This window comes from Zeus faber (genome assembly GCF_960531495.2).
Source record: "Zeus faber genome assembly, chromosome: 6".
NCBI lineage: Eukaryota > Metazoa > Chordata > Actinopteri > Zeiformes > Zeidae > Zeus > Zeus faber.
Genome location: NC_137201.1, coordinates 3,400,922 through 3,419,023, shown reverse-complemented (window position 1 = coordinate 3,419,023; position 18,102 = coordinate 3,400,922). Strand labels below are relative to the sequence as shown.

Below are 18,102 nucleotides of genomic sequence, written 5' to 3'. Positions count from 1 at the left end.
ATAGCCAAGTTGAATTTTAGTTGTTACTGAGTTTATATATACAGTATATATCTATATATATATAGATATATATAGATATATATATAGAGAGAGAGAGATAGAGAGATATAGATATATAGCTTTATATATCTCCCGTATATATCTTCTTTTTTTCCTTCTTCCACGGACTTGGGGTGTTCTGAGACTGCTAGCCGATATACATTGTGCAATATTGTAAGTTAGCTAATAAAAGAGCAATAAACAAAAACAATGCAGGTTTCTAAGCAAAGGAGTGCAAAAGAAAATGGTTCTTCAAAGAACCTTAGTGTGAAACGTTGTTTGTTGAACCGAAAATGGTTACTGTATGACATTGCTCCAAACAAATTATGACATGGGTGTCTCTAGGGGTGGGCGTCCGGGGTTTTGGTCCCAAACGCTTTATGAATAGCCCCGCAGCAGGGTGCCCATTGGGCACCCGCGATCGCCGTGGCAAAACTGTGTTCTTGTTTTAAACAGTGATTGTTTCGTTCCATAAGGAAATGGAATTAAACATGCACAGTGTGAAATGGGGTCCCTTACTTCATCACTCTTATTTTTTAGCATTCATTGTCACTACCCACTTCACTTTGAACATGGTGGAAGAGGCTTTTAGGGGGAGACCTTTGTGTGTGTATTAAAATATGCATTTGTATGCAAATGCACACACATAATTAGTCTTATTTAATTTTTTGGAGTGTTGTGTACGTGGCTGCAAGCAGGGGATGGAAGTCTACGTACATGCCGCTTGCCAACAGCACTCTCTGCGCAGCCGCCCGGTCTCCATGAAATTGCATATTGACATATTTATCATGGCTGCTTGATCGAGGATCTGAAGCAGCAGGGGTGTGCGTGACTAAGCACAGTGTAAATAAGAACCACAGACGCCCAGGAGAGCTTCGACAGCTCCTCGCCATCCGGTTGGCCGAGCGTGTGAGTTTCCTCTTCACAGCAAGTCACAAATTGTATCACCCCCCAACCCCCTACACACACACACACACACACACACACACACACACACACAGACACACACACACACACACACACACACACACACTTTCAAATGTTTGATTATATAAATCCAATTCTAACACAGTCTGACTCATCCCGCTGCCTTTAACCCTCCTTTAGCGCTCTCATTTTTGGTATTTCTGATGACATACTGGCCATTGTTTTTGCAAAGTTTTTAATAACAGGTCCATTTGTCCACATACTGGACATCCTGGCCATTTTCAGCCTTGAAAACCGATTCCCAGTCCAGTTCTTTTTCAACTGTAAGTGGACTGAATTTTGTTCTTTCAAAGTGCAGGACATGAAAACACCCAATACTATGATTCTGTCCCTCAAACTCCACACTTTTCATTCTTTCTTTTTCCCCTAGGCTGGGCTTTATCATTGCCTCCGAACAGTTATGTAATGCATCCATTTTTTTAACCTAAACCTAATTTTTCATTTCACCAATCATTGGTAGTCGACCTGAGTCATTGGCATTAGAATCTTTTAACCGTACCTTTAACAATAGGTATGGAGAAAGTAGCTTTTGCAGACTGCCAAGCAATCTGCAATACATAATACAATGGGGCAATGCTTACCAAGTTCTTTGGCCACTCTGATTGGGCAATTTAAAAGATTAAAAGATGGCATCACTTGGGTTAACCCCAAATGATAGAAAATCAAGTAAAAAAAAAAGAGAGATAGAAGAACTGGACACTGTTTTCACAGTGCCGCCAGCTCTGCCCAGAAAATGTGTCAGATTCCACTTAAAAATAAATAAATGACGTAAATTAGCTTTTGTGTTGCAAGCTCAAAATTTCAAGGCTGTCATAATTCATGTAATTCATCAGTTACAGCCAGAATAGCAGCTCTGTGTTCATCAAAACGAGCTGAAGTTGCCCACACAATGGTAGAAGTAGCGATGACTTTTTCTGAGATTGAGGTTCTTGCCGAGTCACTCTGTAAAAGGAGTGGTTCGGTTTTCCCACTTTTTCCTCATTTGATTCAGTCGGTGTGACGCATGGTGAGCGAGCAAAGATATTCTGTGAAAGATAAAAGAGAGTCAGAAGAGGTAGTTTGGCGCTGAGTGAATGGAATTCTCACAAGAATTCCTGTCTAAACTATTTATTTTCACAAAGAGTAAATCAGTCACATTAAATATGAATTGTGCAAAATGCCTTGGTCTGTTTTTGCCTGCGGCTTTAAATTAGTGCTCCATAATTATTTTCAGATTCACTCGCTCGCCCACTCTGTTGCCGGAGTGACTCCCGACTCCTGAGTCACTTAAAAGATTTGTTCTCTACGAACGAACCGTCTGCAAGTCTTGCATCACTATCATTCAGCCACAATTACAAGCACAGTTATACACAACTATACAGTTTCTGACATTTGATGCGATTATTTCACTGTGAAAGGTGTTAAGAGATGCCAACAGTTGAGTTTTATGTAAAATGTGGGCTTGCATGCAGGCTTCCGTGATTAAGCGCTACATAAATAAACTTGAAATTATTTAAAAAAAGGCCTGTACAGCTGCCCTGCATGTCTTGTCAGGGTCTTTTTATAGTGGCACACTTCTCAACACCCCCACCACCACCACCACAACCATTTCTTTCATTTTTTTACTGGAGTGCTTTATCCAAGAAGGGGTTGGGGTTACATGCAAGTCGCAAGCAGATGTTTTGTGTACACGCGCGCACACACACACACACACACACACACACACACACACACACACACACACATACACACACACACACACACACACACACACACACACACACACACACACACACACACACACACACACACACAGCCTACGTCAATCCATCAACTCCCCTGCCCGCTCACTTTCCACTGCTGGTATCCCCGGGTTAAGTTAAGCCAAACGGAGTCTCTGCGTCGCTTGTCCCTCTTCCACTGTCCAGTTGCACTGCACTGGTGGGTGCGTGACTTGGCGTTTGAGAGACAGAGTACCACGTGTGTGTGTGTGTGTGTGTGTGTGTGTGTGTGTGTGTGTGTGTGTGTGTGTGTGTGTACGTTTGTGTGACGTAGCCCCTATGGGTGGATTTCTTGATTAACGACCTGCTGCGTCTGTTAGCTTATGTTGTCCTTCTACCGGTCTTCTTCTCATTACACCCGTCTTCTGATTGGCTTCCTCTGTTTCAGGACAGGTGCGTCCAAACATGAGCACCACCGTGAGCAGCTCCAGCGGGTTGGAAGTTCTCCTCTCCACTCTGCAGGTACCCACCTGAGACATGGCGCTGTGTGTGTGTGCGTTTAGGTCCTAATGCATGATGATATTATTATTATTATTATTTTTATTATTATTATTATTATTAATAATAATAATAATAATAATAATAATAATAATTAAATATTCCGTATCACATTTACTGATGATTGAGGTTTTCTCTAAGATTAGAGTTTTATTTAGTTTGTCGGGTTTTTAAACACATTTCCACATTCCATATATATTTTTTCCCCACACTAAATTTGATTAATTTTAAATACTTTGAAGGTCACGTTTATTTTCTTCTCTTCTTCAGCTTCATCGTTATTCATAACTTATAAAAATATATATTTCTTTAAAGCTCCATAACTTCTCCCTTTTGTTGTGAAACAAATTAGTATTTATTTTTTTCATGGAGCGGGGTCTTTATTTAATGAAACAATTATTGTATTGGACGGGTGGAGAATCCCCTCCCCTAATCTGATTTCCCCCACAAAATTGAATTTATTTGGCCTTTTTGGGCTGACAGATCTATTGAAATGCCACAGAGCTTGAACGCCGCTGTTTTAAACATGATGCCTTAAATAAGCTAAATGTCACCCTATAATACAGACATGTTATGTACTTTCATAAAGGTCTACTGTTGTGGCATTTTGCATTTCCTTGTTCTCATCTGGTTAGCATTGTGCTTTTGATAGATGCATTAACCCTCCATTTCTATACTTTATGTATATTTTGATTTAGATGAGAATCATATTGCCATTATAATAATCTTTTTCTTTTAATGTCTTTGAGGCTGCTGAAGCGTTGCTGGATGGTAAGAATCAGGGACCTCACAGTATCAGCAGCTGTTGCCATATCTGTTTGTTGGATTGCTATATGTATCCAAAATCCGCCTTTCTTTATTTCTTTGTGTGAATGAAAATGTCCTCAAAGGTTTATTTGTCAATACTTAGCTATCCTCTTGGCAGTTAAATGCTAAATGCTTCCTCGTTGTGTCAATTCTTAACAGCGCAGATACATTTCAAGATTCAAGATTCAAGATTCAAGAAGTTTATTCGTCACATACATATACATACTTTCATACATATATGTAGTGAAATGTAATGCAACGCACCCCGTGATTCCACACAATATGTCCAAGGAAAATTTCTTTCTACTAGACCAACAAACTGATTCCTAAAACGTAATACCGTAAGTCGAATACTAGAATAAAGTAAAAATATATAGAATAAAACAAAATAAAATAAAATTAAATGGAATAGATAAAGGGAATAGGATTACGTATATGGGATAGACTTATGTATATGGAATAGGCAATTATGTATATACAGATATGTGCATTAAATAGGCATGTGAATAAAGTGGGGTAATGTTTGTGGGATAATACAGCACAGTATACAACAGTACGGCACAGCATACGGTAACACCGAACAACCCAGAACAGTGACACAGTATGTGGTACAGTATGCTACATACAGTACAGTAAGGTAGTGGAGCCTGTGTGTGTGGCTCATTGAGGACCCCTGGTGAGGTCAGCATTGACAGTTCTTATGGTTTGCAGGAAAAATCTCTGTCTCAGTCTCTCTGTTCTCGCTGTGTGACTGCGGAGGCGCTTGCCTGACCGCAGCAGCTGAAACAGTCCGTTGTTGGGGTGTCGAGGATCCTTCATGGTCCTGCGGGCTCTGCTACTACGCCTCCTGGTGTATAAGTCCTGCAGGGAGGGGAGGGTAGTTCCAGTGGTACTTTCAGCTGAACGCACCACCTTCTGCAGGGCCTGCCTGTCCTGAGCAGTACAGTTGCCAAACCAGGCAGTGATGTTGCCTGTTTGGATGCTTTCCACCGCTCCACAGTAGAAAGACTTGAGGATCCTCACCGAGACTCGGAATTTGATTAGCTGCCTGAGACGTTGCCTCGCCTTTCTCACCAGAGTGTCTGTTTGTATAGTCCATGTTAAATCCTCTGTGATGTGGACTCCCAGGTACTTGAAGCTGCTCACTCTGTCAACGGAAGTCCCATTAATCACCAAGGGCGTGTGCGTCCTCGATTGTAATCCTCGCCTAAAGTCCACAATCAGCTCCTTAGTTTTGCTGACGTTCAGGTGGAGGCTGTTGTCCTGTCACCAGAGTGACAGGTCAGCCACTTCCTCGCGGTAGGCCTTCTCATCGCAGTCGGTGATCCGGCCCACGACAATAGTGTCATCAGCAAACATGATGATGGTGTTGGAGCTGGACCTGGCCGCACAGTCATGTGCGTACAGGGAGTACAGTAGAGGGCTGAGGACGCAACCCTGGGGGGATCCTGTATTCAGGGTGAGAGAGCTGGACATGTCCTTCCCCACCCTAGCCACCTGGGGCCGGGCTGTGAGGAAGTCCAGGATCAAGGCACACAGCGGAGTATTCAGTCCGAGCTCCTTCAGCTTGACAGCCAGTCTGGTGGGGACTATGGTGTTGAAAGCTGAACTGTAATTGATGAACAGCATTCTCACATAGGCCCCCTTCCGGCCATCCAGGTGTGTGAGCAGGTGTGCAGTACCTGGGAGACCGCATCATCCGTGGATCTGTTCTGCCGGTACGCGATCTGCAACGGGTCCAAGGTGCGGGGGAGGGAGGCGCAGATATAATCCTTAATCAGCCACTCGAAATAGGACGGCAGGCAGGAGAGGCGATCTTCGGGACAGGAACGACAGTGGACCTCTTGAAGCAGGACGGGACCACTGATTCAGCCAGGGAGATGTTGAATATTGTAGTAAACACCGGAGCTAGCTGGTTAGCACAGGTTTTCAGTACTCGTCCAGATATGCCATCTGGGCCCGCAGTTTTCCTGGTGTTCACCCGCCTCAGAGCCTTCCTGACCTCCTGCACGGACATTGGGAGTGCGCGCTTATCTCCAGCGGTGTAACTCCAATTAGCCGGCGAGCTAGCGGTGCTGTTGCCAGACTCAAACCGCACATAAAAGGAGTTCAGTTCGCTGGCTAGGGAGGCTTTTGTAATTTGTTATCGTCCACAGCCCCTGCCACAGGCGTCTTGTGTCCTCCTGCTCAATCTGTAGCTCCACAGTCTCCCTGTACGTCCGTTTAGCGTCCTTCACCGCCCTCCGCAGATTGTAAGACGCCGCTTTGTAATTGTCTATATTTCCGGATACAAGACCGTCGTTGTAAGCGGCCGTGCGAGCATTCAGAGTGCAGCGGATGGATTTATCAACCCACGGTTTCTGGTTTGGAAATATTCGAACTTTGACCATGGGAACAATGCTATCTGCTACTGTAGCCACAAAGCTCACCGCTACGTCCGTAAACTCGCTGGCGTCACTTTAACTTGATTGGAACATGTTCCAGTTTACGTCAGCGAGTGCGTCCTGAAGCGTAGCTTCCGATTGGTCCGTCCACCGCTTGACTCCCCTCGTCACCACCAGTTCTTGCGTAATCAGAGGCCTGTAAACGGGAACCAACGAGATTGTGGCGCGGTCAGATTTCCCGAAAGCAGGAAGCAAGACGGTCTTGTATCCGTTCTTGTAAGGTGTGAAGCAATGGTCCAAAGTTCTATCTCCCCCAGTGGCACACGTGATGTGTTGGTGGAAATAAGGCAGAACTTTTTTAAGGTTCGCCCTGTTAAAGTCCCCAGTCACCACCACAGCCGCGTCGGGATGTTTGTTTTGAAATCCGCACAACACATCATACAGGTCCGACAGTGCTGTGTCAGTGTCCGCTTGTGGTGGAATATAAACGGCTGTAATGATAACCGTGCTGAATAAAGAAGATAAAATAAATTAAATGGATGGCATAAGATTGTCAGCTGTTCCAGGTTCGGCAAGCAGGAGCGGGAGAGAGACTTGGTGTTGTTGGGGTTACACCAGCGGTTGTTTACCATTAGGCAGATGCCTCCACCTTTGGATTTCCCCGACTCCCCCGATCTGTTGCCGCGGAACACGGAGAAGGACTCGGCTGGACGAATGGCTTCATCCGGCACCAGCGGGTTCAACCATGTTTGTCAGGCAGAGGACGCAACAGTTCCTCGTGTCTCATTGGAATTTAATCCTCGCTCATAGTTCACCACGGTGCTGCCTCCGTGCGCCCGCTCGTGGAACAACGGCTCCATTGTTGTTGTTGTTGTTAAGCGTCTTCCCGCGTAGAATTTCAGGAGGCCACTCTGCTTCCAGGGATAAAAAGTCAGATAAAAAACAGAAAAAAATACTAAAATGTGCAAAAGTCGACCGGAGCGCTGGCGCAGGCGACCGCAAGGGGCGGCGCCACTATCGCCAAGAGAGTCGCTAAACAAGTAAAGCGATTGCAGTTGGCATCTATGTACGTATGTCCAGCACCTCCTTTTAATATCATATTCTCCTGAGTTGGTTTATGGTTGACACTGATGGAAACGCTCTAGTCCTTGTTCTGGCCCCTAGGTCTTTGGGTCATCAAGACTTTCCGAGGGCAGAATGTCAGAAAATATCAGATTTTCTTTGGAGCGCGACTTCATACCGGATCCTCTGTCTTGGTTCTCTCTCTGTCTCCTTCTTAGGGCAGTAAAGGTATCTCATGACCCTGGCTCAGGTCAGAGACAGGATTTAGCTATTTAATCCTTGCTAAAATAAATGGAACTTGGCTTCAATGTCATCTGCTTACTGCCAAGAAGCCACAGAGCTGGAGGATAATAGCTTAATTGAACTTGATACACTTGATACACAAGTTAAACATTCAAACATTCAAAGTTCGCCGACTTCTGTTGTCATTTCAATGTCAATCTTGACAATATAATATATGTTCAGATGGACAAGTCTTGGATTAACTTACATATGATCTTTATCTTTTATGCATCGCTTGAGTTTGGTGTCTGGGCACTACTGCTCATTGCTCCGTGAGCTAGAGTGAGCTAGAAACATATGAAAGATGGGCTCAAATCTCCACATTGGATCGTCCCCCCAGTGGGATGCAGGGGAGGTGGATCAAGTGCAACAATGCAACAAGCAAGCAGGCAGCAAAGCAGGTAGGGCAGGAGGGATTGGCTGCTTAAATAGGCCGGCCCATAAGGGTATGGAAGAGTGTACCACCATCAAATTGTCTGACAGAAATAGCTCCACAAGCTATGCCTCATTTGTCATTTAAACTATATAGTGTATGCTTACAGGTTATTGTAAAATGCTTCCGTAGGCATGTTTCGGGAAATAGTTAATCCTGCAACCATCCATAGAGTTTGTAAGCAATCTTTCCCCAATTATGTTCTCTTTCAGAAATATTAATCAGGATTTTACATTGGCATCAGTAATTGTTGTCCAATCAAAATGGTAACAATTTCTAGTGTTAAGATAGTATTGCAACTATGATTATGGTTCAGGCCATTTGTAAGTGGCTCTGCTTGTTTTGGACATGAGTGAATTTCTTTCGATTTCAGCTATGCTTGTTGCAAGATCTTCAAAAAAGGATCAACTGGTCTACATGGAGCAGTGATATGATTAAAAATAGTTTAATTTAGTAACATATCCAACTGAAATTGGTGAAACTATAAAAAGCTGCATTTTCAGGTTTGGAAGGGTTAAAAAAAATACAGGAACCTATGCTTTTAATTTTTCAGTCCCATTTATAATGGCATACAAAATAACGTGATCAGTTACTGTACAAAGCCTGTGCGAGCTATTGGCTTGCATAGAAAAAATACAAAATTTACAAGGGTAAACCAAATAATTAAACCTTTCCTTTTCTTTTTTAATTGGTCATTTTATCATATATTGATTTTTATCATGTCCTGGCGTAATGACAAAAAGCATCCTTATGTTTGATAAAGGAACTTTGAGGGATTAAAGAGACTCTGTGACTCAACATTTTATGCATGCAAATTAAAGAAATCAGTTTTAGCATCTTTCGGCTCCGGCCCCAAACCACCGAGCAAATGTGTCTCACTCCCTTTCCTGAGAACGGGGGTACATTAAAACGTATTACTGTGCCGGTTTATGGCCCTCATGGAACCCAAGCAGAGCCCGAACAGAAATAGGCCTGTGCGACCGCTAACGATTTTTTACAACTCGACGGTCTAGGCCTGGATTATCGTTGAATTAAACTTGATATACTGGTATTGCAGTAAAATCAGTAGCTCGTTCTGTACTGGTTGAAAAAGGTGTGAATGAAAAAAAAACAAAAAACTTCCAGCTGTGGCGAACTGAGCAGGTAAAATTTGGTAATATTTCTGCAGGTGCATGTGTATATACTGAATAAATACTTTGTGTATGCGTGTGCCAACACCTGCATGCAGGTGTAAATGGTTCAGAGACAAGTACAGTCGCAATAGGCACATTCGTCATTGAGCTGTAAAGGATTGGACTGCTGTCATTACTTCTACAACGGGAAAATTGATTATGGTATTATCATTTTAAGTTCAGTTGGCCTGTATGAAATATTACATTAATTATATTTATATACTATATCACAATATTGTATACTGTATGTCTACGTCAAATTTGAAAGGGGACTTGTCAGGGAATTGTCATGGTCATATCAAGTAATATTTATTGACCATTGGTCATATATCGCTAATCTCCGCTGCATTTAAACACACACCTGGTATGCCCACTTGGTAGGAAACCTATTTCCACGACTTGGATTTCCTTCCAAGGTCCCATTAAACCAGTAAGGAACGAGCGCTTGTCCCATCACTGAAGATGGCACTGCATATTACTCGCATATCTAAAGGGTGAAGTATCGGCCGTCCAGATATTCCGCTATCAACGCAGAAATGTCGGTCATTTTATTTATATCGTGCTTTATAAAATATTCGCACATAAAAAGAAAAAGTGTCGAAGGCGAAAGTTTAACCGCTGTTTATGATTGACGACGAGTGCTGCTTTGGCTGTAATAGATTTTTTTTATATTTGGGTGGTGGTGGGGGCACAGCTGCCCCGGTCATCTTTTGCCCTCAGGACAAATATCTTCTCCTTTCATTGTCGTTACCCACCCCCACTCCCCAAACTCATTCTGCCCTTGATGCTGAATAATAAAGTGATAACAGTTCAGCTGGAGACAACTTGCTTCCCAACCCCACCCTCCCAAGAGGCATCTTTAATAAGCTGAATCATTAGAGTGCTGAGCTTAAAAGCGCAACAACTGGCCCACCGGCTGCTGCAGCTGCAACAACAAAGTGCAGAATCGGGATCTGGTACAGAGAGAGCGGAATAGGCAGAGAGACACCTTGAAACGTTTTTTTTTTTAAGTATGTTTAATTACCACAGTCATTGGGAGGTAAAATAGAAGGGAAAATCTGTCAAGGAAGGAAGGGAAATTAATGAGTGCCGATTGGTTACCAGTTCCAATCAGTTTAGTTGTCAGGTAAAACGATTGACCCCACCAGAGTTCGGGCTAGTCATGAAAAGTCTAGTTTTTTAGGAAGATTCGACTCTTCACGGGTGAATCGTTAAAATGATCCATTCCATTTTCCGACTCGTCGTCCATTTGATTCAGTTAGCGAAACGAGAGTCGAAAGAGTCGATTGTGAATGGAATTCTTAATATTTAATTCTGTCTAAATAATTTATTTTATTGGGATGCAACGCATAAACAACAATGGAATTCTGTTATATGCCTGACCTTTTCGTCATTCTTTTACTCCGCATTAATTATTTTCTGTTTGTGAGAAGAAGAATCACTTACTTGCCCTCTCTTGCTTCTCCGCTCACTGAGCTTCTTTTGCATGCTCAGTGATCTCGGTTCTTTTCATTTGCGAAACCAGAGTTGAGAAGTCTGAGTAAATTCCTATGTCTGTCTGCAATTAACCCGACTCCGAGTCATTCAAAACATTTGTTCACTACGAATGAATCGTTGGCAAGTCTTGCATCACCAGTCAGGCCCCTTGAAAAACCTACAGTATTCACAACTGTTCTGTTTCACACTGAATGCAATTAATCTTAACATGATCAGCACAATCAGTGATTTTGCTTTCAGTAACAAAGTGAACTCGCGGCAGTGCCTTCTGTTGCCTTAAACTCCGGTGAACTTTGACATGTTAATTTGTAATTGTGTCTAATGATAAATCTACTTTGGCAGTGTTACCAATTTTGGCCCTTGAAGAAACAAGTTTTTTATTCCAACTAAAAATACATACAAAGTTCCCTTAGTTACATCTATCCCCACCATGCCTTCTATAACTGTATCTCTGTGGGGTATTGGGCCACTCAGGTTGTGGTGCGTGTAATTGACCAGATCCATTTTCAGCGGCGTTTAAAGAACCGAGAGACATTTGATTAAAAAATAAATCCTCGTCCACCTGCTATGTGCTCACATCATGACTATTCTCCTGTAATGTGATCGCGCCAACGGCTAAAGCAGAAGCTCTATTGCATTTGGACTAGGCTTAGAGATAAGAGGATAAACCCATGGCCACCTGTCCAGATTAAATAAAAACCTGCAACGTTCATCCACTCCGGTCTTAAACTGGCTCTCTGCGTCAGATGTTGATAGCTGTGTCAACCCCCTCCCCCACCCACCCCCAAAATAAATAAATAAATAAATAATGATAATAAATAGAAGCCGTGGTCTATCGTGTCTGTCAGTCAACTAGTCAACTTTTCAACACTTTTTTTCAGACGGGGTTTCAGGGTTGAAGCTGTAGTGTTTGACCATGACACTGACCATTTCCAATTCAATGGCTTTAATTGTTTCCTACCTTATTGTTCAAACACTTAGAAGTTTTATTTGTGCAATCCACAGTAAAAACCATACTATTTGTCAGTTGAACATTTGTTGACTTGCATTAAACGAGTACTAATGTTGGCCTACTCCTTATGCCAACAAGTTTTCCTTTTTCAATGGTGGACTTACTTGAACTTGGATGTTCTCAATGGGGTTCTGGGTCATCACCACAAGTCTGCGCGAGTTATGCAGACTTTGAATGGTTCAAATAATAATTCCTTGGAGGGTATAACCTGTATTTGTATTTTTCGTCATGCTTCTGTACCTCTGTTAACCATGGAAGACAACGACTGGTCATGTCATCACTGTAACTGTACCTCATCACTTTCCCCAGATAACTCTGGCACTGTTCATTTACCTTTATTTTATTTTTTTAGTATTTTTTATTTATTTATTTATTTTTACCTGTGCTGTCAGCATACTGGGCATACAACACAGAGTATTTGTATGCCATTGCATCCAGGACAGAGTTAGTCTGCAAGTGGAGTTCAAGTTCTCAACATGCAATGCAACTTTAATTAATTCTTAAATCATCAAGAACTGCTGCAGTAACTCTGTCCTGTGGATGACCTGTAGGATGACTAAAGCACAGTTTTTGGTTATGGAGATGACCACCAACCCCTCTCTTTGGAGAACTATTTATCATGTTTGGCTCTATAAACAACTGATCACTACTCCAAGAGGGGGTGAATAACCACGGGTAAAACAAATAAACATAGAAACAAACAACATTTACATAAAAAAATGAACATTGGACGACAACATGTATTGAAAAACAGATGAATTAGGTCCAGGAAAACTGGGACTACAACTGGTCACGTGGCATCTTCCTGTCATAATTATGGCAGTAAATGAGGGAGCAAAGGAGAGGAATGCAACCAGGAGGTGCTGGGGTGCACTCGAAGCAGGTGTGGTGTGGTGTGTTTGCGTGTGTGATGGGACCCCCTTTATGTATTTGTGTGTGTGTGTGTGCGTGTGTGTGTGTGTGTGTGTGTGTGTGTGTGTGTGTGTGTGTGTGTGTGAGATGTCCACCGGTGTGTACACGACTTTAGAACTGGTGTAGAAGGTCGGTATTATGTCGCGGCGCCTCCAAGCAGCGGAAGGGGCCCCAAAGCCCCCCCCAACTCCGCAGCCCTGTAGACACCCTACGGCTACAGGAAAACCCCCAGTAACCTGCCCTGCGGCCACAGAAGACCCCTGGGCCCCTAGAGAAGCCAGAGGGCAAGGGAACAACCCCCACGCCCAGCTCCGAGGAGCATGACCCAGTCCCAGGGAGCACGAGGAGACCTGGCACCCCTGGGGCGCACACATACAACCAACCCCCAGGTGCAGGCACAAGAAGCAGCCGCTGGCACAGAACCTGGGCCATGGGCGCAAGGCACGGACTGCAGGCCCGGATCTCGGCCCCACGGCAACAGACCGACACCCCGCCCGAGCCACCTACACCGCAGCCGCGCCGGCAGGACCCCCATGCCCACCCAGGCCCTGCACAAGGGGGAGGCCCGCCCCACCGCCGCCGACCAGACGCCTCAGCCGGCGTGAGTGCTTTTACCTTTAAACAGATGGAGGGAACAGCGAACAGAGAGACAAGAGATAAAAGGAGAGAATTTTAGCGTGTCTAGGGGAGATGGGAGACAGACAGATTGGCTAGGTGGAGGATCAGAGTTGCCTTTGCTATCTATAGTTATTATTTCCCTAAAAATAACAGATATTTAGCAAGGAACCTGTTTGGCACATTCTTTTGCCGAGAGCTGTAACTTGGCAACTACTGGAAACCACCAGGCCGGAGCAACTCTTCGCACCAGATGAAAGCCTGGTTAACCATCCAGGAGGCCAGTGAGACTATTTCCATCTTTAATAATTCCATATTTTTCCATTTCATGGACATTTAGGGAATCATTATGAACAAGGAACTTCATAAACTAGGAACGATTAATTTTGAATAACAGTCATCTTTACTATATTCCCAAAGTTATTTGTGTTAACTAGGCTGATTGATAAGCTGATTGTAGCAGTGTACGTTAGTTGAAAAAAATACCAGCCAATATATATATATATATATATATATATATATATATTAGGGATGTGCAGTATTTGTATTTGTATCTGTATTTTTTGAGACAGTGAAATCTTTTCTATTTATGTTTGTATGTGAATAAAAGTGGAAATAGGAATAATAATCCTGTTTTTGTTTTTATTACACGAGGTGTTAATATAAGTGCTCTTCAATGAACGATTATAAGGATGATGAACACTTAAATTATTTAAAAAATTAAATAGTGGTTTATGTTTTTTGTAAACCCAGCATTAATAATATTTCAACGACCACCACCGACCACCACGGGCCACCAAACGCTGCTATCGCTGTGACGAGCCTGGTCACATAGCCCATGACTGCCTGGTGCCTGCACCCAAGCCTCGTTCCCACCCACCACCAGGAAACAACAGGGGAGCGGCCCAGTGAGGGTAAGCCAGCGCTCCAACCAGGCCAGAGAAGGAGGACTTGATGAGACCACTGATGGACGGCTGCTGCACGAACAGCACCAGCCAGAAGGTCCTCTACAACCCCGCCAGCCACCAAAGGGCCCTCCACGTCACCATCAGCCACCAAGGGGCCCTCTATGTCACCGCCAAGGGGTACTCTACGTGGCCACCAGCCGCCAGGGGGTCCCCTATGCCGCCTACCTCCCTTCCCTCTACTGAGAGCTCCTCGACAACTACATCGACCTCTATGCCGCCAAGGATAAGGACTGCATGCAGACGGCATTGGTCAAGCATGCCATTGACACTGGCTTGTCCCCACTCATCCGCCTGCTGCCACATCCTCTGGCCCTGGCCAAGCGTCACGTAGTGGAGGAAAAGATCTGGGAGATGGCTGCTTTAGATGGACCGTGGGCAGCGCCAGCTGTTCTGGTGAGAAAGAAGGACGGCAGCTGGAGGTTCTGCGTGGACTACAGGCGCCTGACTGATGTGACCACCAAGGACTCCTACCCACTACCCCGCATTGTTGACACCCTGGATTACATCGCAGGTTCCAGTTGGTTCAGTTACCTGGATTTGTGCAGCGGCTACTGGCAGGTGGAGGTGGCGGCGGAGGCCTGGCCAAAGACGACGTTCACCATCGGGCAAGGGTTGAGTCATGCCATTTTGGCTATGTAACACCCAGGCATATTTGAGAGGTTGATGGAGAGAGTGCTGGCAGCCGTGCCCTGTGATCACTGTGTGGTGTACCCAGACGACCTGCTGGTACACGCCAACAGATTTGAGGGGGCCTTGGCCAATCTCTGGGAGATTTTTGCTGCCATTCGACAGGCTGGGTTGAGGCTTAACCTGAAAAAGTGCCATCAGTTCCAGAGAGAGACAACGTTTCTTGGGAATGGGTTCAGCGCGCAGGGGGTTGCTACTGATCCGGAAAAAGTGGTTGCAGTCTGAGATTGGCCCACGCAGACTACTGTCAGCGAGCTGTGAGGTTTCCTGGGCCTGGTCTCCAACTACCGCTGGTTCGCAAAGGATTTCGCCACCATAGCCAGCCTGCTTCACCGCCTCACAGACAAGGGCCGCCCATTCTGGCACGATGACATCTGCGACGTGGTCTTTACACGACTCTGGGGCGCCCAGATCGAGGCGCCTGTGGTGGCCTATGCTGATGCCCAGCAGGCCTTCATTGTGCACACTGACGACTGTAACATGGGTGTGGGGGCTGTCTTGTCCCAAGGAAAAGGGGGTAAGGAGCAGGTGGTGGCCTACTACAGCCAGGCACTAAGCCGGGCAGAAAGGAGCTATTGTGTCACCCGGCGGCAGATGCTGGCAGTGGTGCAGGCGACCTAGACCGACCATACCTGTACAGCAAACGGTTCCTCTAAATCACTGACCATGCCTCTCTCACCTGAACTTTCGTGACCCTGAGGGCCAGGTAGCCCAGTGGCTGGAGGTCCTTCAGGGATATCAGCATGGTAATGCCGACACCCTCTCCCAGTGCCCCTGTGTGGCAATGGAGTGCTGTTACTGTTGCCATCAGCAGGAGTGGGACGGCATGACGCCGATGGTGGCGGCTATCCAGAGCAGCAGCGACGAGGGGTGGCTGTCGTTTTTAAGCCAGGAGCTGCAACAACATCAGGGAGCGAACACAGTGTTGGTGCAAGTGCAGGACTGGCTGGAGAAAGGATGGCGACCAGTGTGGACAGAGGTGTCTGCATTCTGCCCTGAGGTGAAGTGCTACCATTCCCAGTGGGGTAACCTTGAGCTCCACGACGGGTGGTGTTTCATCAGTGGTAGGCCCCTGAATGGGGGAAAAAGACCTGCTCCAGCTGCTGGTGCCTCGTGTGCTCCATCCCCAGGTCCTCCAGCTGGTCCACGGTGCAGAGGGGACGGGGCACTACTGGAACTCTGAAGACTCTTCACTGTCTCTGTCGACGGTTCTACTGGCTTGGGTGACGATGGGACGTCAAGCTACACGTGCACTGCTGCAAGCTCAGAAGAGACCCTCCCAGCGTCCCCATGCCCTCTTGCAGCAGTACTTGGTGGGGGCCCTGATGGAACTTGTTGGGGTGGACTTCCTTGGCCCCTTCCCCGTCACTCACTCAGGCAACTGCTACATCCTTGTCGCCATGGATTATTTCACTATGTGGCTCGAGGCATACGCGTCTGTAGCTCAGCTACAATGGCGGAGAGGCTGGTGGAGGAGATGTTCAACTGTTTCTGGGTTCCTGCTGAGCTCCACAGTCACCAGGGGTTGAACTTTGAGTCCCAGGTGTTCAGTGAGGTGTGCAGGTGGCTGGGGGTCAGCAAGACGACGACAACACCGCTGCACCTCCAGAGCGATGGACTGGTGAGTGCTTCAACTGAACCCTGGCAGCTCAGCTGGCCATCCTGACCAGCTGACACCAGCGGGACTGGGACCGCCACCTGACCGTGGTCCTGTGGTGCTACCAAACTGCTGTGCAGGAGTCAAGCCGGTGTACACCAGTGGCACTCATGTTTGGGCGGGAACTTGGGAAACCTGTGGACCTGGTGTCCACAGGCTGGTATATCTGCCAGGCCCAGGCCAGTTCGGGGGTGCAGCAGAAGAGGGCCTATGATAGCCATTGTCAGGGGCAAGCCTTTGTGCCTGGGGACAGGGCATGGGTGTTCTGGCCTACTTGCACAAAAGGGGCGTCCCACAAGCTGCGCAGTCACTTGAAGGGACCTGGTGAAATACTGGGACAGATCACTGAGGTGGTGCGCATGCTGGGTTGGGGACATGTGGTGATACTGATCAAAGACAGAGTTGCTCCCTATCGCGCCCACAGATAAATCCTCTGTAGAACACCGGCGGCCACCTGTCGCCGTCGCCAGCCGGAACATTTCACAGACTTTGTATTGGGTGTATTGGGGTCATTGGTGGTCACTGACCCATCGGGTGGGGGCTATGTAGCGACCCAAGGGGGTGGACAGTGTTGTTTTTGGTGTGTTTGACGCAAAAGATTATGGTTATGTCGATGTTAGGAGTCTCCGTTGTGTTTGTTGTGTTTCCAGTCATTCGGGATGTTCTGTTGGTGTTGGGCAGGGTTGTTTGTGTTGGGGGGTGACCAAGATTGTGTTGACTGCTGTTGCTGACGAGGACAGGACCGTGACGTTGACTGATGCAGCCGGTTGTGGCCTCAGTGGTTCTTATGCGTGTTGTTTTTCTGTGAAAATAAATGGAAGTTGCACCTGCTGGTCGTGTGGTGTATGGGATGCCGGCGGTGGTTTATAAAAGAACGCTGTCTCGACTAATTCATCAGTTTGGCGGTGTAACCTCACCACGATACAGTATGTACAACCATAAACATCATTGAAAACAAAGTATTTTTTAAACTAACATTCACTTTGTAATCCACACTCAAACCACTGAACTCTGAACTAATAAAGGACGCCTATGTGAACATTGTGAATCCTGCCACCACCTGCTCTGATTGGAGGATGCTGAACAGACAGAATAAAAAACATAAAAATCATTACAAACAAAAACTGTTCTCTCTGATGTACTGTATGCCCAGGATTCTGAGATACTGAGTCAGTTGTGGACATACTGTTAGAGTCAGACTCATAGTCCATTTCATCATCATAATCATCTTTCTGGCTGTCATTGATAGGCGGCTCTGCCAGCCCCCCTCACCGCCAGCCAGCTCCTCCTGCCAGGCTTCAGCTGCCTCCGCTTCCGGGGAGCCAGAGCT

The 18,102-nt window shown here is 45.8% G+C and overlaps 1 protein-coding gene across 1 annotated transcript in view; it reads left to right on the top strand.

Moving 5' to 3' along the window:
* The window catches only part of agbl1 (AGBL carboxypeptidase 1), a gene marked incomplete at both ends in the record, with an annotated part of 253,871 nt that overhangs the window by 22,361 nt on the left and 213,408 nt on the right, over window positions 1–18,102 (top strand). Inside the window, one exon of the mRNA XM_080002341.1 lies at window positions 3,175–3,248. Within this exon, the coding sequence (XP_079858467.1) occupies window positions 3,175–3,248 (74 nt within the window). The remainder of the gene's footprint in view (window positions 1–3,174; window positions 3,249–18,102) is intronic.